Source organism: Tachypleus tridentatus, chromosome 1 (genome assembly GCF_004210375.1).
Source record: "Tachypleus tridentatus isolate NWPU-2018 chromosome 1, ASM421037v1, whole genome shotgun sequence".
NCBI lineage: Eukaryota > Metazoa > Arthropoda > Merostomata > Xiphosura > Limulidae > Tachypleus > Tachypleus tridentatus.
In genome coordinates, this window is record NC_134825.1 from 157,046,097 (window position 1) to 157,073,087 (window position 26,991).

At 33.0% G+C, this 26,991-nt stretch overlaps 1 protein-coding gene across 2 annotated transcripts; it reads left to right on the forward strand.

The window, feature by feature from the left end:
- The first annotated feature begins 1,329 nt into the window (after positions 1 to 1,329).
- LOC143228452 (uncharacterized) lies at positions 1,330 to 25,412 on the forward strand. Of its 2 annotated transcripts, XM_076459712.1 has the most exons (8): positions 1,330 to 1,480; positions 3,358 to 3,479; positions 12,492 to 12,619; positions 14,618 to 14,759; positions 16,731 to 16,852; positions 17,762 to 17,872; positions 20,356 to 20,547; positions 23,189 to 25,412. In XM_076459712.1, the coding sequence occupies exons 2-8, from the start codon at positions 3,371 to 3,373 to the stop codon at positions 23,303 to 23,305; spliced, it is 921 nt and encodes a 306-aa protein (XP_076315827.1). In that variant the 5' UTR covers positions 1,330 to 1,480; positions 3,358 to 3,370; the 3' UTR covers positions 23,306 to 25,412. The 2 variants fall into 2 exon arrangements, with proteins under 2 accessions (XP_076315827.1, XP_076315833.1); XM_076459718.1 differs by lacking the exon at positions 17,762 to 17,872.
- The last annotated feature ends 1,579 nt before the right edge of the window (positions 25,413 to 26,991 follow it).

The window sequence follows — 26,991 nt, forward strand, 5'->3', positions numbered from 1 at the left end:
TCTTACATTGCACTTATCGATTAATACCATATTGTTTAAGTTAAAAGCACTTCGTGTTGTATGCGCCTACTATACTGTGGCACAAACAAAAACCAATGTTAGTTATGATACAGCATAAGATAATACTTGAACATACAATTATAATATAACAAAATTAAATGCTATAGTAAAAAACCAATTAGTAAAATTTAATATGCAATGTGTCTAAATCTTTTACCGCCACTTTTAACATAATCTTCCTTACTTTCATCATTCATGGGGTCATAGAATTATGGTCTCTAGCACTAACATTAAGAAAATGAAAGGGAAGTAATATATAACATTCAATCTAATCAAAAAGCCGAAAAATAAAACATAATAAATCACCGCACTACATAAAAAAATACGCAAGGTGCAACATAGCAAAGAAAGTAAATACAGAAAATAACAGTAGAAATTAATCTAACTAAATTAATAATGTAAATTTGTACGTAATTAATATTAACTATATGTATTAAAAGCTAAAACTAAATTTATAAAGTAAATGGTAGTTAATATACCAAAGCTCTCTACTTCTACCCTAAAATACATCTCATTGCAATAACGTATAAGCATAAAAGATTTTAAGAGTTTGTGATTCTCTGTGAAAGTTTTAAACCCACGTTCATTAGCAAGAATATTGTTGAATATTCCACACAACTGGATTAATTTTATATTGTTTTTTATTTTCAATTAGTAAAGTACGAAATTCAAAAGTGCGATTGAGTTTACGAGATCTATCTATAAAATCTTATAACGATGAACAATTTCTTTTATATTTAATATTTATCTGTTGTTGTTTTTTGGGGCCTGGCATGGCCAAGCGCGCAAGGCGTGCGACTCGTAATCCGAGGGTCGACCGGGTTCCCCCCTGGGAGGGCGAGCATGTTTAGCCGCGACGGGGCGTATAATGTGACGGTCAATCCCACTATTCGTTGGTATAAAGAGGAACCCAAGAGTTGGCTGGTGGGTGGTGGATGACGTAGCTGCCTTCCCTCTAGTTTTACACTGCTAAATTAGGGACGGCTAGCACAGATAGCTTTCGAGTAGCTTTGTGCGAAATTCCAAAAAAACAAAACAAACAAAGTTATTTTTGTTTTATAGCAAAGCCACATTGAGCTTTCTGCTCTGTCTACCGCGAAGAATTGCGTCTTGTATTTTAGCGTTCTGAGTTTAGATTTACCGTTCTTAAACCAAAAGGCTTGTATCTAATAAGTTGTGAATAATAAGCATTGTAACGTGACTCGTTTGAAAGATTTGAATCTGGTAATGGACATTTTACAGCTGCAAAATTACAATTTTTAAGTTTATTGAAAACTTTAACACTGAATTACGTGTGATCAATGACAGTGATATTTAAATCTAAATAATTTGCTTTGTTTTTCGTGGAAGAGCTACTTTCCAGAGTGAGCTCTAGCTTATAAATTTGTAAGACAGAGTCAAGAATAACTTGATAATTGAAGTAAGTGAACTAATATATGTATATAGTATATGAATTATAAATATTTTTAAACATTATTACTTTTTGTTAGGTCAGCGGAATATTTAAAACTTAATATTGCAGAATCATTATAGAGAAAATTATATTTATGCGGAAACTGTTACGAATTTGCTGTTCGATACATATTCGCCAAATTCTTTAGCACTGGGTAAAATGCGAAAGACTTGTTCCGCGTAGCGGCGGAACAGCGTTCATAGCCAAGGAAAATCATCCAGCTTTAGTATAAATACTCTCTAACTTTTAAATATTTGCACAACCTGCCAGTTGATTTAAGTCATTCTGTAATGCTTCAACATTCTCAATTAAGCTAGAAATACTCAAGAGTTTAATGTCGCTGGCAAACATTACTGCTTTACTGATTTTACCCATATCAGTTTCACTTGTGTAAATAAGAGAAAACAAATATCTAAACATTGCGAGCAGAAGCAGCCCAGTAAAAGGTGTCCAGTTAGTCTGGACTTCATTAATAACAACCTTGTAATCTGGTACTTTCCCATCCAACCAATTAACTAATCTAATATCCCTCTGATGTGATTTGCTTAGCTAATTTTTAGTTTGGCATCACATCAAAAACTGTCTGGGAAGCTAAGTACACCAAATTTACTCCATTTTTAACACCTACATAACAAATAACTTCCTAATAAAGTTAACAGAACTAGTAAGACAAGATTCAACATTCTCAATTAAGCTAGAAATACTCAAGAGTTTAATGTCGCTGGCAAACATTACTGCTTTACTGATTTTACCCATATCAGTTTCACTTGTGTAAATAAGAGAAAACAAATATCTAAACATTGCGAGCAGAAGCAGCCCAGTAAAAGGTGTCCAGTTAGTCTGGACTTCATTAATAACAACCTTGTAACCTGGTACTTTCCCATCCAACCAATTAACTAATCTAATATCCCTCTGATGTGATTTGCTTAGCTAATTTTTAGTTTAGCATCACATCAAAAACTCTCTGGGAAGCTAAGTACACCAAATTTACTCCATTTTTAACACCTACATAACAAATAACTTCCTAATAAAGTTAACAGAACTAGTAAGACAAGATTTACTTTTTTAAATCCATGTTGGTTTTCACCTTTGATATGATATTTCACTAAACTACTCTGTAAAGTTTCTCTTAACAGATTAAAATATTTTCCACTAGAGGAATAAGATTATTTGGTCTATAAATTCTAGGGCAATTTTTATTAGGATTTTAAAATTAGAAGAGATACAAGCAACTTACCAATTCTTGAGCTCCTGCCCACTCTTTAATAACCAACCAAAAATGAAAAAGAAAGTCCTGTGTATGTGTCCTTTGGCTTCTTTTAAAAATCCTTGATAAAACTTTAATTCATTGGCCCAAATTATTTATTTATTTTTAATCTGTACTTACCACCAAGGGATTAATATTTGCATGATGCTGGTTAATTTCAGTATTTCCCGTGGAATGTTATATCCACACTTTAGACAGAGGATAAAAAAGATGATTATTCAATAGAAAAGTTATTGGCTATTTTTTTATTGCAGACCAATAAAGATGTATCAGCTCTTTCCACTTTTTATTTTGTTCAGTTTCATAATCTTGTTCACATTTGTGTTTTATGTTAAATAATTTTAACTTCAGTTACTTTAAATACGTATTTGTGCATTGTGTACATTTTATAATCATCAGGTAATCACTGAGCATGACATTGTAGAAAGGGATAGAAAACTGCTTTAAGTAACAGCATTCCTAACAAATTAAACTTGAGAATGTGTAAGTGAGAGATAACTTCACTGTAGTCACAGTTCATGACATCAGTATATTTGAAATCTACAATGTGTTCAGTATAGTGTTTTGTGTTTGACAGAAGTAGCAAAAAAATGAATTTGGAAGAAGCCCAAAATGCATTTGTGAAGCTGTTAGCTGACATCAGTAAGGAAGATGTAGCCAGTTTCTTTTGTTGGATACAGTCTTGTTGGTTGACATCAGGTACTAATATTATTTTAACAATTATAATTATTTCACAATCCATTGTTTCATGTAATGTTATATATAACTATAGATAGTAATATTCTATTTGTTTAAAATCAAATTGATTTCATAATTTATATAAAAGGCTTGAAAGTGTAAGCAAGTAATTTTTGGCTATCAATTTTGCAAGTTTGTGTTCTGTATTCTCAGAATAGCCAACAATGAAATTTGTACTCTATAATAACCACTAAGTTTAGGAAATATTGTGGATGAAACCAATTCCCAGAATCTCATTGGTGTGGATTCCTGTATATGGTGAGATGACCTCCCATTGAAGGTTCTGTTCTTTCAGTTTACCTCATCTGGGATCTAAGCATCCACCCATGTGTTTACCATGTGTGGCGACCCGTGAAGGGGAGGAGAGGATCCTGATGGTTGAGGAGTCCAAACCTAACACACCACTTTGGCCTTGAATTCCTGTAAACGGGCAGCCTTGGGGTGGCTCCCCTTGGGTTAATCAGCTGGTCCACTTGGGCTAGAGTCAACCAAGTACCAGTGTTGGAAGTTCTCAATGGGTGTTGTGGACATTGTATCTGATGCTGATGTTTGGGTATAGTGGTCATGAAACCCTGGCATTGCTGCAGTGTCCTTGTTTAACATTGTAGTGCATCCCCTTGTAGGGTGGGTGGGGTCAGTGGGCACTGAAATTTCCCTTTTTTTATAATGGATCCTTCAAATACAAACTTAAATAAAATAGTGAAAAAACAGTCCACAGGTAAACAACCACATCTTGAATATTCTGAGCATTAATCTTCAACATCTGTACCACCTGTTGTACCTCATTTTCTTGTCATACATATTCTTTCAGACAAACCTTTAGGGCAAATGTCTGCCTTTTTCACTAAGAAGGGACTAGAGGGACTTGCTTGCTCTCCAAAGTCAGTAAAGGAGCTTTGATCTGGTGACATATTGGTGGAAACATCCACATTTCAACACAATGAATTCCTCTTACATTTAAAGGTAATTCGGGATATACCTATTGAGGTTACACCTCATGCTACTTCGAATTTATCAGGGGAGTTATTGTTGATAGGGATTTGAAGTACATTTTTGAGTCAGAAATTCTTGCTGGTTTCTCCACTCAAGGAGTTTCTGCAGTGAGGCATATAGAATTATGATGCCAACCAATATCTTCATTCTGACATTTACATCATCATGTCCACCTGCCACGATTAAAGCAGGTTATCTTAACTGCAAGGTACAGCCATACATTCCACACCCTCTCCGATGTTTCCAATGTCAGAGGTTTGGTCACTCAAAGACGCCATGTCATGGTTCCTTGATGTGTGCTTGTTATGGTGGCAAGGATCATGATGCCTATGAGTGTGAAGCGGACCCTCATTGCATCAGTTGCAATGGCTCTCATCTGTTCTGCTTTCATTCTTGCCCTAAATTGTTGGAATGAAAAGAGGTGCAGTGTTTGTAAATGATTTATAACATTACTTATCCTGAGGCTCGAAAGTTGCTGTCCACCTCTTCATTTTGGACGTATGCTTCTGCACTTAGTTCCACAACTACAGTGGGAGTGCAAACAAATCTCTCTGTGCCTCCAAAAGAATGGTTCTCAAAACAAATGAAAAGTCTTTTGACCTTCATGGTTAAAAACATTGATGAATCAACTTCAACACCCATCTCTGTCCCTTACATACATTCCAACAAACCCCATGATCCACATCCTTTGGTTCTGGGTACTAGCATTCCCTCAGATATATCTTCTTCTCTCACCCCAAGATGCAAAACAATCATTTGTTCACTTCCTCAGTCATTGGAATCCCCTTCTAACAGCAAAGACCTCCCTTGAATAACAACAGTAAAGAAAAAAGACTTGGTCATAAAAAGAAGGGTTCTCCACCCAATTTGCCTACATGTAAATAAAAATGGCCACCTTCATACAATGGAACTGTCAAGGTTTACATTCTAACCTGGATGACATCGAAACACTGATTTCTTCCTACCATCCTGTATGTCTTTCCTTACAGGAAACATTTCTAAACCTGCTGATACAGTGACCTTTCAGCAGTTTTCTTTGTACAGAAATGACAGGCTGTGTGATGGAGGGGTGGCATTGTTGGTTTATCAGCATGTGCTTACCCTGTCTTTGCCACTCAGTGCACCCTTGGAGCCCGTAGCCATCTGTGTTTCCTTGGGTCCAGCCATTACTGTTTGTTCTCTCTGCTTTTTGCCTGGAGAGACCTATGATCAATCAGACCTTGATGCTTTCATTGAACAGTTGCCATCTCCCATTTTAATCCTGGGGGATTTTAATGGGCATTGTCCCTTCCGGGGAAGTGCTGATATTGATAAGAGGGGTTGCTCTGTAGAGCGTATGCTCTCTGATCACAACCTTTCTCTTTTCAATACTGGTTCTTTTACTTATTTTCATGCATTTAGTCAGTCCTTTACTGCTGTTGATCTCTCAATTTGCTCCACTTCATTATTCTCCCATTTTTCATGGAGGGTTGACAATAATTCATGAGGCAGTGATAATTTTCCTGTAATTTTGAGAGAAACTGGCTGTGTTCAGGGCTACCTGACCTGCATGCTTGGTGGAAGCTGGGTCATGCAAACAGGCCCTCTTTCACTTCTCTTTCAGAACTTGACCCTGCCATTGTCTGTAAGCCATCAATAGATGACTGTGTGGCAGCAGTAACTGACTGTATTTTACAAGCAGCTGCTCAATGTATTTCTAAAACCTTGACACGTTTTCCATGATATCTTCGTCTGTATTGGAATTCTGCCTGTCATGTGGCACAGAAGGCTCAAAAACGACCCTGGGATACTTTCCATATATATCCCTCAATTTATTACCACATCTCTTTCCAGTGGGCCTGTGCACATGCTTGGTGGGTAAGATGTCAAAGCCAGAAGGAACCTTAAGTTCAAAGCTGGCATATCTTCTACCGCTAGTTCCAAAGTCATATGGGACGATATTCAAAAAGTTAGTGTGCAATACAATTCTGTCGCCCTCTCAACCTTGCTCTCTGATGGCCAGGAAGTAGCTAATACCTGGAGCATCTCCAGTACTCTAGGTGAAAGCTTTCACCGAGTATCTAGCACTTCTTCTTCTTCCTCCACCTTTTTAGCTATCAAGACTTGAGCAGAGTGACCACCTCTTTCCTTTCAGGCTGATTGTCTCTCTTACTATAATTGTCCCGTTACACTGGTGGAACTCAAACTGGCCCATCATCGGTCTGGCAGTACATTGGTTGCACCATCTGTCTCCTGCTTTTCTTGATATTCTTCTGATTGTTTTTAACCAGATCTGGCAGGAGAATATTTGATGCCTGGCACCAGGCTATTGTTCTACCTTTCTCTAATCCTGGAAAGGATCCCAAGATTTTTTAAATTACCATCCAATTGCTTTGATGAGCTGTCTCTGTAAGACCTTGGAGAGGATGGATAATGTTCGTGTTGTTTGGTTCCTCTAGCCCACCCAGTGTGTGTTCTGACAACAGTGCTCCACCATGGACCACCTGATTTGACTTGAAACGTCAATCAGAGAAGCCTTTTCAAATGACAGCATCTTGTATCAGTATCCTTTGATAGGCTTATGATACAACATGGAGGTATGGAATTTTGTGAGACCTTCATATATATGGGTTATGAGGCCATTTGCCCATTTTTATTAAACATTTTTTAATGAACAGGAGATTCCAAGTTCATGTGGTTTTGACACTTTTTTGTTCTTTTCTACAGGAACTTGATGTTCCTCCTCAGGGTTGTGTTTTGAGTATCACACTTTTCAGTATAAAAATTAATGCCATAACTGAACAACTCCCTCTCACTGTTGCAAACGGGTTCTATGCAGATGACTTTCACATGTCATGTCAGTCGTCGAACATGAGGTATATTGAGCGGTAGCTACAGAATGCCCTTAATTGTTTACTGAAGTGGACCGCAGCAAACAGCTTTACCTTCTCTCTCTGTAAAACCATTTGTGTGCACTTTTGCCGTCAATGGAGTATTCATCCTGATCCTGAACTCCATATTGGTGAAGTTGTGCTGCCTTTGATATCAGAGACTAAGTTCTTGGGGCTTATCTTTGACCGTAAGCTAACCTTTATACCACACGTCAAGCAGCTATGGGCTAAATTAACAAGAGAACTGAACATCCTCTGTGTCATCTCTTTCTGGAACCCATTCATCATCAGGCTCGTCAACCTTCTTTTGCAACTCCAGCGGGGAGCAGATCGATGAACAGACGGTCTGCCATTTCATGCTATCCTTGGGTATCCTTGGATAACATTGCTGTATCCACTGGTCATCCCATCACACCATTGCTTGTTACAGTCACCAAATGTGACCTATCCTTAAGATAAGAAAAGCAGACACTCCCGATTGGAAATACTGTCTGTTATTTACTGAACATCTTTCGAGCCATCCTTCTGTTCCTATTTATACAGATGGTTCAAAATTAGGTGACTGTGTGGGCTCTGCCATGGTTTGTTGTGGTTCAGTAGTTGTGTGCAGAATCCCCTCTACAGCTTCTGTGGTCACTGCTGAATTGCACACCATTTCTCTCGTCCTGGATCACATAGAAGCTAAACAGTACTCAAACTGTACTATTTATACTGACTCTTTTAGCTCTCTACTGTCCCCTGAATCGCTTCACGTAAGTTCACACCCTGTTCTCTCCAATATTAAAAAACTGACTGGCCCACTTCTCTTTAACATCTACTTTTGTCCAGTTTTTCCGGATACTTGGCCATGTTGGTATTCGAGGGAACAAGCTTGCCGACATTGCATCTAAATCTATCTGCTCTGACACTATCACCACTGTGCCTGTTCCATACATGGAATATGGTCCTGTATTCAAGGCTTGGCTCCGTGTCAGCTGGCAGTGACTTGGAGTGAGCAAAGCAAAAACAAGCTTTTCCAAATAAAACGCTCTATTGGACTTTGAACATCTTGCTTCCGTAAGGATCAGAAAGAAGAAGTTGTTCTAAGTAGACTATGCATTAGTCACAGGTTTTGAACTCATTGTTTTCTTCTATCTAGAACTGATGCACCAGTGTGTTGTCTGTGTGACACTCAGGTCACAATAAGACACATTTTAGTTTCTTGCCATAGTTACAACTCTGAATGATGGCACCATTTTAAACATGTTCTGTCCCAAGGTTTGTCCATAACATTAGACAGTGTTATTGGTGATGGTGACATTGTCCACCTTGGTGATTTTTTTTGTTTTTAAAGGCCATTAATCTTTTTAATGTCATTTAAATTTTTTAATTTATACATTAAACCTTTTTTAATGTGATTCCATTTTAACAATCAAAGTCCATTTAATTCAATTTGAAATTACAAATTGGCTGTAACGTTAAATAACTTGAAACCAGGACTGGAAAGGCCAACTTCAGGTGACTAACACTGCTGTTTGAACTATCCATTAGTCATCCTGGTGAGTTATTAAAATTTTGCTACACTTCTTTTGAAACTTTTATTACTTTACTTTTTGAAAATGGCCATAACTTCAAATAACTTGGAACCAGAACTGGAAAAGCCAACTTCAGGTGACTGATGGTGGTTTTTGTACTTACATAAACATTGGTTTTATGCTATTTATGTTTTTTAAACTTTGTTTTGTTTTACCTTAATTTCCTTTCATGAATTTTACTAAATTTATTTTAATTTTAACTTTTTACCAGAAATTTGGTGCAGATAGCCTAGCTGCTTTGTGCCATAAAACACTAAATCAACCAACCAACCAACCAATTTTCAGAATTTTGTGTGTTTTATTACAATAAGATTTTATTCATCACCGGATTAGTTAATTTAGAAATAGAATTCAAACCAATTTTTTTTTTTCAGTTTCTTTTGTGTTAGGCTATTAATAATATTTCACAGCCATAAGATATATCTGCATGTATGCTAAATTATTATTATCCTAATTTGTACTAATAAAATTATTGGTAATTCTTGTATCATAAGGTATTCTTTATTGCTGATTAGAACCTGTTCAGAACAAGTATGTTAATTGCCAACCTGTGAATCTGTAAAGTTGAAAATTTTCTCATATCTAGTAAAAATTTAATAATTAGGAATTTTATTTTGTCATTTTAGTATTTGAATGTAGATTCGACCAGAGCCATTGAAGAAAGGAGCAACTTAACAAAATTCCTTTTCTCTCATTGAAACCATCTAACCTGCCAGCAGTGAAAACACAATTCATTTAACCTTTCTGACCATCAACTCATTTCCCATAGATTCAAAACAACCAAAATGTGCACTGCATACACTTTTGTGCAAATTAATTGAAACAAGAAGGAAAATTATGAATTTTTCAAGTTTTTGCATTTTATTTCTGAGAATCCAAAAATTACTCATAAATTAATACATGTTATGACCGCCTTTATTTTTCAGAAGATCATTAATCTGCTTTGGCATCGAATCCACGAGTTGACTGCAATCTTTACTAATTTTTGGATCACGGTACCACACCTTAATTATGGCCTCAATTAGCTTATCTCTCGTAGTACAGTCTTTTCCTCAAAGTCTTTCTGTAGAAATTGCCAAAAGATTTTGAATAGGATTTAAGTCCAGAGAGTTTCCAGGCCAGTCCAGCACCTTTATTTGCATTGTATTCAAAAAATTCTTCACAAGTTTCAATATGTGGAACAGAGCCATATCCATCTGGAAATCTCTTTTTCAATTCTGGAACTACTCTTCTCTACAAAACTTTGATGTACTGTGGTCCTCCCATCATACCTTCTACGATATGTAAGCCTTCAATACCATAGTAGCTGAAAAAGCCCCAAAACATCTTCTTTAAGGGATGTTTTACAAATTGATTGATGTGAGATTCTTGAAGTTTCTTACCTGGAGATCTGCAAACATGCAGACTTCTTTGACCCTGTATAAAGAAATGAGCCTCATCACTGAATAACACCTTCCTCCATTTTTCTTGCATCCAGTTCTTGTATTTCAGACCCCATTGATACCATTTTTTCTTCATTGAGTTGGTAAGAAGTTTACTGGTCTCCTTGCCCTTCTAACACAATTTCAAATGATGTAATAATCCTCAAAATTTCATCATATATCCCAAAAATAGATCGATCGTACTGCAAAACACAGCTAATGATGCCGTCTGTGTGAAAAAATGACTATTAAAGGAAATCAGCCTACAGCCTACAAATCAGGGTCCAGAAAGCCTACACCGGCAGCCATGCTGAGAATATTGTAAAATGACCATTTGTTTCAATAAATTTGTACAAGGGTGTATTTTAACAATTCTTTCATTAATTGACTTTTCAAACAATGAAGTAATTTTCTCTTGAAAAAACAACAACACTTCAAGTATTTTAAAAATATCACTTTTTAATTGAATATCTCCACTTCCAACCAATCACCACTCACATACAAATACTCAATAGAATGCTTAAATTCCTTGCAAATGACCACGAGTTCTTAGAACTATATCCCATGTCCTTCTTTCTTAGTAATGTAGTTGCATTACCATCAGGTTGTGATATTGTGAAAAACTGTTTTCATTATCACAGCTCATTATTCCATTAAGGGACCACTTATGAAGTATATTTAAATTTACCTGATTTAAAGAAGCATTTTGCACAGTATCACCTTCATATTATTTTTGTATTGTCGAAAGATTTTAACTAGTAGAAAAGTAAAATAAATGTTATTGTCCATATTATTAACTCAAAGGCTACTATTATATATCTTACCTAATCATTATCCAGTCTAAAAATAGTTGATTTATAACCATAAATTAGGAAGAAATAAAAAAATGGCCTACCTAACCAATTAACCTTCTGACACCAATGAAAAAGATAACATCCACACATTTATACACCATCATCCATAGACTTGAAAACTGTTAACAAACTCAAGTTTTCTTTATTAACCTGTTGACTGCCAAGTATTTCAGCTGCTACAATACAACTCTAATGCTTCTTCATTTTGTAACTTTTTTCATGATGCCATTTTGGATCGAAAGTGAAACAATTTGTAAGTAGGTCAAATGCATATATGGTGCTGACATCTAGCGTTGAAGTTGGGTATTTTCGAGAACAAATTAACTCGTTTGTGGCACTGTGTTACCGATCGGTTTGGATGAGTTACCTCGTCTACGGCACTGAACAGGTTAAATTTCACTTCCCAATATGCATTTTTCATCCATCTCAAAGAATAATTCTAAAATATTACCAGCCATGAAAGTAAAACTGACAAATTTAAGGGTCTTCTCTTTGTCTTTCTTAAAAATTTAGGTGATTTGGAAAGCTACTGATTATGTATAAATTTCCTTATTTTTCATTTCTGAAGCTTTTTTTTTTTTTTATTAATAAGCACTCCTCAGTAGCTCAGTGGTAAATCTGTTTACTCACTTACAAAGCTGAAAATTGGGTTTCAAATACCCCTGGTAGGCACAGCACAAATAAATAGTCCATTTTGTTGCTTTATGTTTAACAATACAATATCAACAACACCAAAGTTCTAGGTACAGTTGCAAGAACTAAGAGGTGGATAACAAGTGTTATAAAACAGTGGTTTAAGATAATGTTCCAAAGTATAGGTGCTTGTCCAGACATGCAGATGTTAGTTACAATAAGAAATTGAATGTATGAGAAGCTGTCAAGAAAACACTGTGCTACGAAAGGTAGCTCAATCTAGGGGGTTATGGGGGCATGCTCCCCAGTAAATTGATATAACATAATTTACAGTTGCTATATAAGTCAAATATGTCTGATAAAACTAGATAAGCTACACTGTGATATTCTGATTTTAATATATTTTATTAATCTTAAATATAACAAAAAACAGTTTTAAACATACTGTAAAACTAAAATATGTTTTATGGAAATCTATATAGATTAATTTTATGTTTTTTCAAATAAAATTAAGTTGAAATACAAAATCCAGTTTGATTTTGACTTTCAGATTAGATGAGTCGTTAGCTAACTAATAGATTATAAAAATGTTTAGAAGGCAGCTTCTCATGTATGTTCTTTTTTTCAGAATGCTCAGGTTCAGCTCCTGCTATTGCATTAAGAAAGTTAAGAAGAATTGCTGATGAAATTAGAGGAATGGTCCCTCAGTGTGGTATTTTACCTTCTGAAGAGATACAAACTCCAATCACAGGAGAAGTGAGTTCTACAGTGATAAAACATTTAATATCTTATACTCAACCAAGTCTTATACATTGAATATTTCAACTGGGAGGTAAAAAAATCACTTTTAAAATATTTAATGTTTGCTCCCTCACATTAACAAATTAACAGTATTTTAACATTTATGAAATATCACATCTCCAAACTGCTCATTTTGCATTATGTTTTAAAATTAACCAGTATTTTTCCATCTCCAAAATTATGTGTTTCTCTACTCAGATTCTTCCCTTTACGCATGATGTTACTTGATCCCTTAGCTGCAGAATGCGCCATATTGTGCAATTGTAAACTGACAAGTGATTGCAGAAAACATCTTATGGTGTGCTTTAATTTATTTTGAGTAACAGCCTGTGGTATGCACCCAACTGATTACTACATTTTGATTGGTTGATAATTCATTTCAATAACTCCAGCTAAGGGGTTAATATATGAGATTATACAATGTAAATAAAGAAACCCATTTTTTTGTGCTAATAAGGCCAAAAATTCATTTCTAAATTTTTGTTTGCCTTTAGCTGTTCATGAGTCAAAGTTATTATGAAATTAAGTATTCATGTGATAAGTGTTTTCATAAACATTAATTAGTAAATGGTTAAATTGGCATGTTTGCTTTGAAAATCCTGTCTTCAAAATTGTCAAGTGTACATAATATTTGCATTTAGATACAGGAATTTCTATTTTACTTACAACTATGTAAGCAGGTTTATGAAGATGTGAATAAAATAGTACCTTTCTGAGGAAAAACTAGTTTTTTTTTTCTGTGTAAGTTAACCCTTTCTGGTCCTGGGGATGTCACTGATTTCCCTTTACTTTTTTCCATCTCACAGTAGAAATACTTAATTAAGTTGCATGAAACTTTGAAAACCTTATTGAATAATATATAATTTTGGATTAAAAGAATTAATCTTATTTAATTTAATTTTTAGCATTTTCCTATGTTGTTAAATGTTCAAAATTGTAGTGGAAAAATTGTTTTGAAAAATCAAAGTTCTTTGTATCATTTTAAATTTAAAACTTGTTTATGTTGGTCAGAAAGCTACATTTTATACATACAATCAATTTCAATTTGATTTACATTCATTAGACCATTTCTTTTGATAGTGATTTATAGCTGATTGAAGTAGTTAGCATTTGACTATAAAAAATAAAACATGACAGAAATTTACATAAGTTGTGAGTGACTTATGACCTGGTCAGGTTATATTTCATTATTTTTGGTAACATTATTGGTCGAAGTAAGTGTATATCTACTACATATATGTTAATTCAAATAAATTATATATATACATTGTTTCAATATGATAAACTTAACAATAATATTTTGCCATCATCTACCATATTCTTTAAACCTAATAATGCTTACCTGATATCTTGACATGGAAGAAAATTATTTGTAGCTTTTAAACAAATATAATTTAGCACAAACATTTTTTGGAATGAAAAAAATGTATAAAAATATTCCCAGACCTGTGGTTTGTTTCTAAGTCATTTACATTTTTGACTACATTCCTTTGTAATCTTCTGCATGAACTAGGTCTTGTCACTTTCTCACAAAACTATAAATTACTTCCTGTACCACTTTATTCACTCTACATTGATTTAAATTGTTTATAATCTGCTGTATTGAATGGCATTTAAACTTTATCTGAGAGAATTATTATTTGTTCTAATTACATACTGTGAAGTCATAAAAGGGTGGGAGTGGCCAACTTTTTAATAATAATCAGAAAAGAAGAAATTAAATCATGTGACTCACAGAACTTTAAAAATTGTATTCTCAAGATATTATAGTTTCTTAGTAATTATATACCTTTGTTGTGGGATGAGAAGACAGATTTACAAAAACAGAGTAAATGTGTAGTTTACAAGCAAGTCTCTTGAAACTGTGCAAAAATATAAGTTTGTTATTTTTCTTTATTTGTAAATAGATGATTAAAAAATGTCAAAATGTCAGTATTGTTTTTGATCTTATAGAATGCAGATTGTGACCCCCATCATACAGTCCATGTTGATGCTTTTCTTTATGAAGAACACCATATTGACGACTTGGTTGCAGAGGGAAGGATGAGTCGAAACTATTGCAAGAAATGTGGCTCGAATGAGGTTGCTCCATTAAGTAAGTTCTAATGAGAAACAACCTGAAGACTGTTGTCTATGTGATAAATAAAGTAATTTATAAAATCATGTAATTTTCACATCTAACTGTAAGTCTCAAATTGGAAATAATATTTTACGGGCAAACTTATTAGTCGTAAATTAAATTTGTGTAACTGGCAAAATATAGTTGTTTAGCAAAAAATGTAGCATATTAATGGGTACTACTAACCATATACTGTGTTTTTTTAAAACTGAAGGTAATAAATACGATTTAAACTGCTTGTTTAAAATAACAAAAGTTTATTTTATTAAGAACTCATGATAAGAGTATTGTATACTCTGTATTCCTATGATATAAGGATTATAAACTATCCATTAATGATCTTACAATATCATCTTGACATTGTGCTTATAGTTGATTCAGCACGTCTCCCTAAAGTATCTAAAAATGTTTGTGTAGGAGCATTTGTTTCATCAAATTATTGTTATTTTCGACTCGCATATTTATTACTCTTCATATATGTGCTCAACCTAGCCAATCACATTTTGATAGTAACACATGTAAAAATATTCATATACTAAATATTTAAACAACCATAAAATACTCAGCCACATTCCAGGTAACTATTCTATTATAGCATATACATATTGTACACCACATTAAAAAAGAGCTTCAAAATTTAAGTGTGTGGAAAATATGTAACCTGTGTATGAAGTAAGCAACAGGTTATGTATTTTTTAACTTTTGACAAGAAAGCACTAGCCCATATTAACTTTCTACTTTTAATGAACAAATCAATTGCTGTAAAAAAAATAGTCCAGAATTTGTTTTTGATTTGTTACCATTGCCTATATGCAGCACAACTTACACTGAAATGTTGAACTTTGATTCTTGACCTACAGAATTCTCTATGCTTGAGGAACATTTAAACAAGGAACACTATAAGTTGAACTTCTCCTTTTTTTATTCAGCTAACTAAGTGACACTGAATATCAATTGGTTTTGATATGCATTTATTTTGTGTGCATTTTGTATACCATTTATATACAGTAGGAGATAATAAGATTGGAAGTTATAGTGGAAAATGTGAATTCTTATGGTTTGTAAGACAGAGTTAGTTACTAACATAGCAAAGATTGGTTAATTTACCAAGATTTATGGGTAGAAAAGAAAATGATTTTTACAAAGTAGGTTTATGTAATACCTTTTATAAGCATTATAACATGTTGCTGAAACTTACTAGTTTTTTCTGTTGTTTTAATCTCTAGTATTGTTTTACATAAATCATAATTAGTCCTTTTTTATTCAAGGGCTGGATGTTGCTTTCATATTTATTATTTGGAGTTGTAGATTGTAGTTTAAAACTCAAAACGTGATGCCACAAAACAATTTGTACTATCTTAAGCTGTGGAATGTAACAACAGTGTTAGTTATTTCCATTTACTCAGTTCAAAACAAGAAAGAGCTCTTGTGGTAGAATATTATGCTGACTAGCTGCTTACCTTGTGGTCAGTAGCTCAAAAGCAGAATAGCTGTACTTTAACCCTAGAGATCTCTGACCTAACCATTTAATTAGTCCTTGCATGCACAAAGTGCCATTTTAGATTTAAATTTCAAATTAAAGTTTTAGTATTTACAAAATTTTAGCAAAGAATAATTTAATTTGTTTACAGTAAAAATGTACTGTCAAAATTAATATTTCTATTCAACAACAAGATATGCTTTTGTGTATTTGTGTTACTGATTTCAAGGAAACTGTTAAGAGATATATAGAAAATTTAAAGCTATTTTATAATTGTTTAAGATTATTGAGAGATATTTTCTTTAATTTTCTCCTCCAGTGTTTATTTGTACATTTTTTGCCAAACATTTAATGTTTGAATTAATATGGTGTTTTACTTGTTCCATCATCAGTGCTTTTGTAATGTTTTAGTATGTTATTTATGATTACCCATGTGTATTGGTATGGTTTAATTTTTTTTTTTTCAGCTTTTATTTCACATTCCATGTCCATCCAGAGAGTTCAATTCATTTTTCGGAGTATGCTTCCTGATCTAGAAGGGAAAGTCGTTTTGGATGTGGGGTCTCGACTTGGGCCTGTTCTTTGGGGGGTAAGTGATTTTGTTAAAATTGTATTGGAAGAAAGAACTTGTCTATTATTGGCATATTTTGCTTTCATGAAAATTAAGCTATGTGCATTTGTGCCAAAAGTTATCTTTTTCTGATATTTTTATCTTCATCACCAAAGGATGGACTGAGGTTATGTTTTCACCCCTATGTTTGTTTGTCAACAAGATTTCTCAAAAATAGCTGAATGAATGTGGACAAAAGTAGGTATATATTTGGAATGTGAAACATCTCAAAAATGATTAGTTTTTTTGAGGGTCAAAGATCAAGATCACAAAAATCTAGAAAATTTCTGTTAACATGGGGACCGATTTTTCACACTATGTTTGTTCTATAACTCATTCTAAAATGATGAGATTTTGATGAAACTTGATGGATATGTTAATTTTATTATTCCTCATTATCCTGCCAAAAATGTACTTTATCCAGTAATAATGGATATATGGACGGACACATTTTCATATTTTTTGAAAACCAGATATTATCAATGCGGTGTGCCAGAGGTATGCACTCCACTAAATGTCCCTCTAGTCTTAACTAATGTAGTAGTTCAGCAAAAATGAAGATTATGTTATTTGATATTGCAGTCTATTTATGACATATATAATTGGCAAGTAATATTGAATTATGTAACATTTATTAAAAACAAAATATCTGTGATTTTCAAAATGAACTAATTTGTTCTTAAGATATAAAATGTCATACTTCTAGAAGTTTAAATCCAGATAACACCTGATGAACCTAATCCTTATCAGAATTCCTGGCATTAATTTTTCTCAATGAATTTTCATGTTTGTGCATGCATTGTGCCATCAGATAATTTTGAAAAAGAACTGAAACATAAGTACAGTTGGAAATAGGGATTTTGATTTTAATATTTTAATTATTTATAGGCTTATGTGTATACCAGAGCTAGGAAAATCATAGGTGTTGAGATGAATGAAGAATTGTGCAAAATTCAGAAGTTTATTATTGAAAAGTATAAAATGGGTGACAGAATTGAGGTAAATCCTTTTACTTCATTATTGTATGTAATTATTCTGCACACGTTTTCCCAATACAAAATAGACCACTTCTAACAATGTTTGAAAATAGTTATTTTGTTATTTGTCATTACTAAGTATGTCCATGTTATCCTTTCCAGCCTATATTTCATTAACAACACATAATAACTCATAAACAACACCTAATCTTAGACACACACACACTTCAAACATAAAACACGATGTTTATTAAATGTTTATGAATCTGCAACTTTAATTTTTTGGGGTACATTAACAATAAAATAAAAATACTATGTGATATAGCGGTATTTTTTGCTATAATGAAATATGCCTATAGCTGTTCCACCTCAAAGCTAGGTTCACATGTGCTTTTTGTATGGATTGTGTGATTTGAGATTCATAACTCTTATCTCTTTTCTTTATATCTTATCCATTTCACAAATGTGAGCATTTATCCAATATTGAGAAGTTTATATTCATTAGTAAGAACAACTTTCTTTATTTGCACAGCCAAAGCAAATAATGCTTTACATTTTCCTGTTTTATTCTGATAACGTACACATTTTGACAAGTAACAGGCCTAATGAAAGAAGTGTTATAAAGGAAATCTTGCAATAAAATATCTTTTTCTTTAAAAACAACAACTTATATGTGTATTTAAATTAAGAAATGATGTACATCTGTTTCAAAGAAGAAAGTATTTGCTTATTTCTAAGCTCATGTTAGTATAAGAATATTTATTTCATGTTACCAATGGGAGTTATTTTAAAAAGTGAAAAGCAACTGTTCAAGCAATTATTTCAATAAAACAGTTAAACAAGCAGGGACTACAACACAATTAATTCATTTCTATACTATTTTTAAAATGTGAAGTATAATTTGAAAGGAAATTACACATTCACCTAATTCAAGTTATGGGTAAAATTGAGTACATGTACACTTATAAGTTAACATATAATGTTTAGGAACTTGTTGTAAACTAAACTAAAAATATGCATACAAAATAAAAATCTTAAAGCTGGGCCTTGTCATTCATATAGTTGTCAAGCTTTCTCTTAGACTTACTTAAGTTTACTGCCTCTACAACATCCAAAGGTAACCTGTTCCAGAGGCTGACTGCTCTGTTAGAAGAATAGATCTGAAGATGATTCCTACCTTGCCAAAATTTATATTTGTTTTCCCAGGCTTACTGTTCTCACTATTAAGTATGAAAAAAGATAATATGTCAACAGTATCAGTTTCCTTTACAATCATAAATACTTCAGTGACATCCTCTTCTTGTAACTTTTCTCTGAACCCTTTCAAAAATTTCAATCTCCTTGCTATGTTAAGGAGACCATGACCGAACACAGTACTCCAAATGTTGCCTAAACAGTAATCTATACAATGAAATTATAACCTATTTAGAATTTTATTCTGTATTTCTGTAGATACTATTTAAATCCTATTTGCAATACCACAAGCAACTACACACTGCTTGGATATCTTAAGAAACTGATCAGCCATTACATGAAGATTTTTTCCTTTCATAACACTATTAAGGTTATTTCAACCCAAATTACACTTATAATTTGAATTATGATAACCCACTTGCATTTACTATAATCAAAACCCATCTACCATTTATTTGCTCAACTGACTAAATGATCTAAATGTATTTGTAAAACATCAGCACCCTCTTCACAATTAGTAATACCAAATACCTTAGCATGACCAAATTTAAGTTATTCATTGACAATTACTTCATCTGTTTCATTGATGTAAATAAAAAAGACTGAGTTTTGAGGTACCCTGCTTGTGACATTACTCCAATTTTCTGAACTTCATTTGTAAAAATCCTCTGCTCTTTTCCATCCAGTTGCTTTTCTATCCAATTTACTAACTTTTCCACTATGCCTACAGAGATAATTTTTAGAAGCCTTATATGCAGCACCTTATTAAATGTTTTCTGAAAATTGAAAGACTCCAAATCTACACCATTACCATAACCTATACAAATAGTTAACTTTTAAAACAATGTAAAAAGATTTGTAAGGTATGATTTTCTTTTGTGAAACCATGTTAACTGTCCAATAAATTTCTAAATTTTGTTACATGATTTTGCAAAGCATCTTTTATCAGAAGTTTTCCCACAACTAATGTAAGATTAATAGCAATGTAATTACTGGGACAGTTTTTATTTTTTTGTTAATATAATGACAAATAAAAAATGTACATATTGTCTAGTTATTTTATCAAGAATATCTAATTTTTAAAGGCAAAGAAAATTTTGTCTGTTTGTGTCTTTTTTTTTCATTTGAAGTTATTGCAACTATATAATAATTGTTCATTACAAATGTGATTAAAATGGAGAATAATCAATATACATTTTTAATTTTTTGTGACGAATATGATGAGTTATGAACAACATTAATTTTCTCTCAGTGGGTTATTCATCTGTGTTTTTTATAACTTGCCATGAAAAACTTTTTTCTTTGATGAAGGTCGTCTGCAGTGACATTTGTAGTGTTCCACAGATATCTGAAGCTGATGTTATTGTTCTCAACAATGTCTTTGAATTTTTTTTGCCTCAAGACATCCAGGTGAAAACTTGGCAGTTTTTGAGAAGTAGTATAAAACAGGGGGCAATTCTTGTCTCTATTCCTAGTCTTGAAGATATTTTTAAGCAAATAAAGGTATGATACATAAATATTTTTTTATATTAAACTTTCATACTATTTAAGACAGGATTTTCCAATATTTTTACCTTGAAACCTTAGATACCCTAGCTGAGGCCTCCACTTAATCACATAATTTTTTTTATAATAATATCTACTCTGATATAGTAACACCCTGTAGCAGCTTGTTGAGTTCTTTTTCATTATGAATGGCAAGTTACAAGTGATGATGAATGATCCTAGTCTTCTTGTTATCATGTGTGGCATTACCTGCTAACTCCAAAACTTCAGTGGTCAGATACTCCAAAACAGCAGCGAGAGGTAGATGGGTGTTCCAGCTCCTACTCACTCGGTAGTTTCCTTTTCAAAGGAGATGATGTATACCCTTGACTGGAAACTGGAGCCCAGCTCTGCTTGAACAGAATTTAGTCTTGACCTTCACTTTTCCTTGCCCATACATTTTTCTTTACTGTTTCTCTGAAATTAAGAATGCAAAATAGACACTAAAACACAGTGCTCACTATGTGGAATGGATACGTATTGTGACTACTACTCAGGCATTGGATCTTTAGATCCCAGCTAAGGCAATATTCTTGCACAGCCCTGAATCGGGTCATTTTATGTTGATATCTCATCGGGTTTTCGGGCTCTGGCTTGGCTCACTTCTCTTGTGTCACCTTTTTCTCACTCCCCCCATTCTCACCCATCATATTAATAATGCCTCACTGAGCTTCATCACCTTAAACAAGTAAAAGTAAAATACAGGCAAATTTCCAAGCAAAGTTAAATAATCCTTCATGTGAGGGGACGAAGAGGAACCACAGTGTTCCTGACCACCCCTGTTGGGGAGAGAATTCTTCAAACTTCTCTCTCTCTAAACTAAACCCCTCCCAAGTTTATTTGCATTTCTACTCTGAGATACCTTATTTTTGTTTCGATTTTTCCTTAAAATTCTCAGTCATAAATGAAATTTTGTAGTTGCACTTATTACAATAAATGAAATACTTACCAAAATCATTGCTTTGTCTTATGTCAAGAAAGTTTTGAAGTGGATTATTTTACATGTACTGAGGCATCATAAAGTATCTTGCAAACAACAGACTGGGAACCTCTGGTGTATGAGTTTAATGCTAAAATTTATGACAAGGTCTCAGATCCATTCCATTAGAGTGAATTTAAGCTTAGCACCCTTAAAAGTACAAAAATCCCTGTTATAGTGTTTGGAGAGAGTGTTGATTTATTTATTTTAAAAATATTAGGTACTTCTAGTTTTCATTGCAAAATGTCATAAAATTCAAACACTGCTTTTTTCTTATGTTTATTTTTTTTGAAATAGTAATAAAAATGCTACATTTGGCTTGTACATGTTTTTTTATATTATTCAGCATCAAGAAGAAGAGCTATAAGGGACTGTAATAAATTTTTATTCATCTCTCTATATATTTTATTCATAAGAAAAATAGAAAGCTTCATACTAAAGTGTTGAAAATAATCTCAAATTGAATTATCAACTGTCAGTTTCCAAAAGAGAAAAATTAGCATTTTTAAGGAACATTTGTGCTGCCACCTAATAGCAAAAGTTGAGAATGACAACAGGATGTGCAGATAATCAAGATTATGGTTTTCCAATGTAAAATTAGGATGGAAAAGTAAAAACGGAAATCAAAGTGAAGAATACCAGTCATTGGAAATATCTGAAGGTTCTGTCACATATCTACATATTTTTACAATGTAATTCAAATATGACACCTTAAGTTGAAAACAGTGGGAAATGCTAATGATTTGTCTTACAATTAAATTATTCTTTAATGTATTACTCAGAAAAGATCAACATGTGTTACATGTAATTTAGTTTGAACTTAAGAAAATAATTCATTGCTGTTATTTTTGTCAATGTTTTATTAACCTTTTTCTTAAAACAATGCTGTGTTCAAAGTATATAGCACTTTCTAAGAGCTTCAAGGTATCTAGGATGAAGCAAGAATTAGTGGTTTCAAATCCATTGATACAAAAATACCACTCATTTGAGTCCATGAGTGAATACAACAGTGACAGTCAAATTCCACTGTTTGATCAGTTATGAAACCTAAGAGGTAGTTGTGGATGCTTTTGCATCTAGTGTGTAAGTTCCAAATTAGTAATTGTTGTGCAAAGAAATCCCTTGTGTAGCAATGTGATAAATGTTGGAAAAAAAAAATGTATACCTAATATTTAATAGCATACATAAAACATATATATAACACTATAAGATAGCAGATTTTAAATATTTTGAAAACATATTTTATAGCTGTATATATAAACATTATATATCCAAGTGTGTGATTACTGTTATAAGGTCTTAAAATTGTAAAAGAAAATTGTCATAACTTCAAAATATGTCAAGAACTATATTTTTAGTGCATTTTTCTTAATTTCATTATTATCTATATTGCTTTTTTATTTCTGTAGTATGTATTTTATGTGATAGAAATAATAACACACCAGGATAAAGCAGAAACATTATTTCCTCTAGTAAACCAAATATAAAAAAAATAGCTACATCAAATTGAAAATATAATTCAGCAATTTTATAATTGAACTAAATTTCAGAAATACACTAATTACGTTTGATGAATGGATGGAATACTTAATTTTTTTTTATTTTTCTTCTTCTCTTCAGACTGAAGTGGATGTGAAGAGCTGGGTAAAGAAGAGAATAATCACTGACCCTCTTGTGGCTATGACTGCTCAGGACCAAGAAGAACTTACAGAAATTGTCACTTACGATGTCCTGTAATGTGTGGGTTACTGACACTGTGAATCATTACTTGTAATCTGGACGTGTTGTCAGAGTTCAACACACAATAATGAGAATCTTTGTGCTTGATTAAATAACAATTTTTACCTGGTAATACACAAAAATCCATAACAGTTTGTGGCGTAAAAAGTGCTTCTCACGTACAATGTTCCTTTGTGAATTTAGGAAATTAAAAATGAATGTTGTTTTTACTTAATTATACATATAATTAACAAACTGAAAATATCTGCTAGTTTATTAACTTTTTTTTCCCCTCCCACCTATTGGTAACATATTATCCAGTGATGCATGATATTGGTTTAATCTAATAACTTGTGTATTTCATTATATTCACAAATATAGTCACTTTGAATATTAGCATAGAAAAACTGATTTTTTTTTCAAAATTTGGGTTCTTCAAGTTATTTTTCAAGAATTAAAGACCAAATTATTTGTTAATAAAAAACAGCATATACATTTTTTTATAAAGTGGAATTGCTTCATATGCCATTGTACTGATCTGTTACATACACATTGAGAAACTAGTTAATTGGTGTTCTTGTTTAATTCTCATGAAATATATTTCCATTATTATTCATTGTTTATGGTGTCCAGCATGGCCAGGTGATTAGAGTGCTCAACTCTCAATCTGAGGGTCACAGGTTCAAATTCCATCACACCAAACATGCTTACCCTTTCATCATTATAATGTGATAGTGAATCCTACTATTTGTTGGTGAAAGAGTCACCCAAGAGTTGGCAGTTGGTGGTAATGAGCAGGTGCCTTACATCAAGTCTTACACTGGTAAATTAGGGATGGCTAGTGCAGATAGCCCTTATGTAGCTTTGCACAAAATTTGAAACAAACAGTATTTATGATAGCAAGTATATCGCAGAAATTAACGAAATATTTGAGAATCTTATTTACGTGCATTACCAGATTCATTAAGTTTCATAGCAGCACTTAAACAGCATGATGAGCATATTTGACTAGTGTATAACAGTCTATCCCACATTATTTTTATTTATTTTTATCAATAGTTCAGCAAATTAATTAAACTGGCTATTTGTGCTACTATTTACTAATTATAGTATTCATACCTTATTCAAAAAAGACAAAGTGAATATTTTACAAAAAGAAAAAGGATTCTCCTAGGAATGTACTTCGTAGAAAAGGTTTTTGGAGATATAAAGTGTAATGTTTATATACATATATGAAAAGGAGTACCTTTTATTGAAAAAATAAGTTTTTTAAGAACTACATTTTTTGTGCTGTATTTACAAATTACTTCATACAGACATAATCAAACCTTCACATATAGTTTTGATGAAAGTGGTGTTCTTGTTGTGAAGTGAGTACTTTTACTTAAATTGTGGTCTGTGGTAAAGAAATGATTGTTGCACATACCATTGTTATTTTTCTAATTGTTTAAATCTTGAATACCCAGAGTATGAAGTTTTTAATTGATTTTTGTTTGTGGTGCCATTTAATAGATGGCACAACATTGCGTTTATTATTTCGGTCAGATACATATATACATGTTACGTCCATTATAGCCAAATGCACCAGTGGTTAAAGATTGGCGATTGGCAGTGTTAAAGAAAGTAAATTTGGAAAAAGCAGCGAATAAGATTATTTCAACATTGCATCTGCCTTGACATTTTTTTATATAACTGGGTCAAAACTAATACTACTTACTCTGTAGACTACAAAATCTAAGAAATAAGAAAGTAAGCCACGAAATTAAGAAACAGAAGTATGATGAGTTATATTAATTTTGGTTTCAAATAACTGATAATAAAAATTAATCTGATATAAATACAGTGTGTGGAATGTGAACAAGTGTTGAATAAGAGTAGTGTAAATCTAATAAAATTATAAAGTCATCTTGTGCCAAAATTTCTAGATATTAATGATGAATATTTTAAAAGGGAATGTGAAAAGTTCTTTTGCAATGTGTCTACCTTTTATAGATTTTTTATAATGATAAAATTGCACTTTAAAACATTTTATCATATGTTATCTTACATCAAGGTCAGATGATGGTTGTACTATTGCCAAAATTTCAATAAAGTCATGTTCAAAAGAACTGTCTGACAGATAAAATATTAAAACTGAAATTGATTGTGTTCCAATTTTGAACAGTACAACTTCATGGTTCATGAAATCCACTTCAGGTTATGGTATGGTCCTCCATTGAATGCCCAGCATGACCAAGTAATTAGGGTGCTCAACTCAAATCTCATTACATCAAATATGCTCGCCCTTTCAGCCATGAGGGCATTATATTGTGATGGTCAATTTCACTATTCGTTGGAAAAGAGTAGCCCAAGAATTGGCAGTGGGTGGTGATGACTAGCTGTCTTTCCTCTTAGTCTTAAACTGCAAAATTAGGGATGGTTAGTGCAGATAGCCCACATATAGCTTTGCGTGAAATTCAAAACAAACCCTCCACTGACTCGGTGATGAATCAGTGATTATAACACTTAAAACCTGATTTTGATATCAGACGCATCGCTAGGCACTGACGTGTGGAATTCGCTCCATGATTTTATTTGATAGTATCCAGAATCCCTAGTTGGTGTCTTGAAAAATTGGAGCTCCATGATTGTTACTACAGTGAAATGTCTATGTGTTCGAGCCCTGAATCTTTTAAACACCTAGCAACACCTCTATTTGATACCCGTGATAGTCGTAGCACAGGTAGCCTATTGTGTACAACAACAAAGAAACAATGGTTATTATGAAATAGAATTAATTTGATGTTTGAACATTAGTCCAACATGTTTTTCATTTCAAGTGAATGACTCTACACATGTCATGGGGCTAGTTGTTTTACTCGTATTTCTGTGCTGCATCTTAGAATATTCAGTTGAAAAAGGGAAGCTATTTTATGAACCTTTCAAAACTACAACATAAAGGAAAATTCATGTTAGAAAAACACAGTTTTCAAAAGTCTTAGTAGAAATTAATAAAAACCCAATAACCCCCAATCACTTTCAAAAAGTGGGCATTTCTTATTTAGAGCTCCTTGAGGCAGATTCCTGTATGTGGTGAGGAGACCTCCCAGAGAAGATTCTGTGCTTTCAGTTTACCTCCTCTGAAATCTGAATATCCAACCACTTGTTTGCTGTGTGTGGCAACCCGTGAAAGGGAGGAGAGGATGGTGATGGTTGAGAGGTCCAACTCCAACACACCACTTTGGCCTTGAATGTCTGTAGATGGGCATCCTTTTGGTGACTCCCCAGGGTCAATTAACTGGTCATGTTAAGTTTGGATCTACTCAGTACCAGTGTTGGATGTTCTCAATGGATGTTGTTGACATTGTATCTGATGCTGGTGTTTGGGTATAGTGGTCACAAAACACTGGCATTGTGGGTGGGATCAGTGGGCAAATCGAAATAAAAATAAAATAATAAAAACAGCTCATTGATAAACGACCACATCTTGAAGATTCTGAACAGCAGCCTTCACCTTCTACAACTGTACATCATTTTCTCATAGTGCTTTCTTTATCAGAGAAATCTTTAGGGCATATGTCTTCCTTTTTTATTCAGAAAGGACTAGAAAGACTTGTTGGCTCTCCCAAGTCAGTCAAGAAGCTACTTTCTTGGAACAACTTAGTGAAAACATCCAACCCAAAACACTGAACTCTTATTTCATTCAAAGGCCATTGGGGGTATAG

Bases quoted from the DNA above. Each gene is read 5' to 3' on its own strand.
- LOC143228452 (XM_076459712.1), top strand. From the start codon at position 3,371: ATGAATTTGGAAGAAGCCCAAAATGCATTTGTGAAGCTGTTAGCTGAC. The intron at 14,760-16,730 runs GTAAGTTCTAAT...TTTTTTTTTCAG, and splicing joins GAATGAGGTTGCTCCATTAA to CTTTTATTTCACATTCCATG. The intron at 16,853-17,761 runs GTAAGTGATTTT...AATTATTTATAG, and splicing joins TTGGGCCTGTTCTTTGGGGG to GCTTATGTGTATACCAGAGC.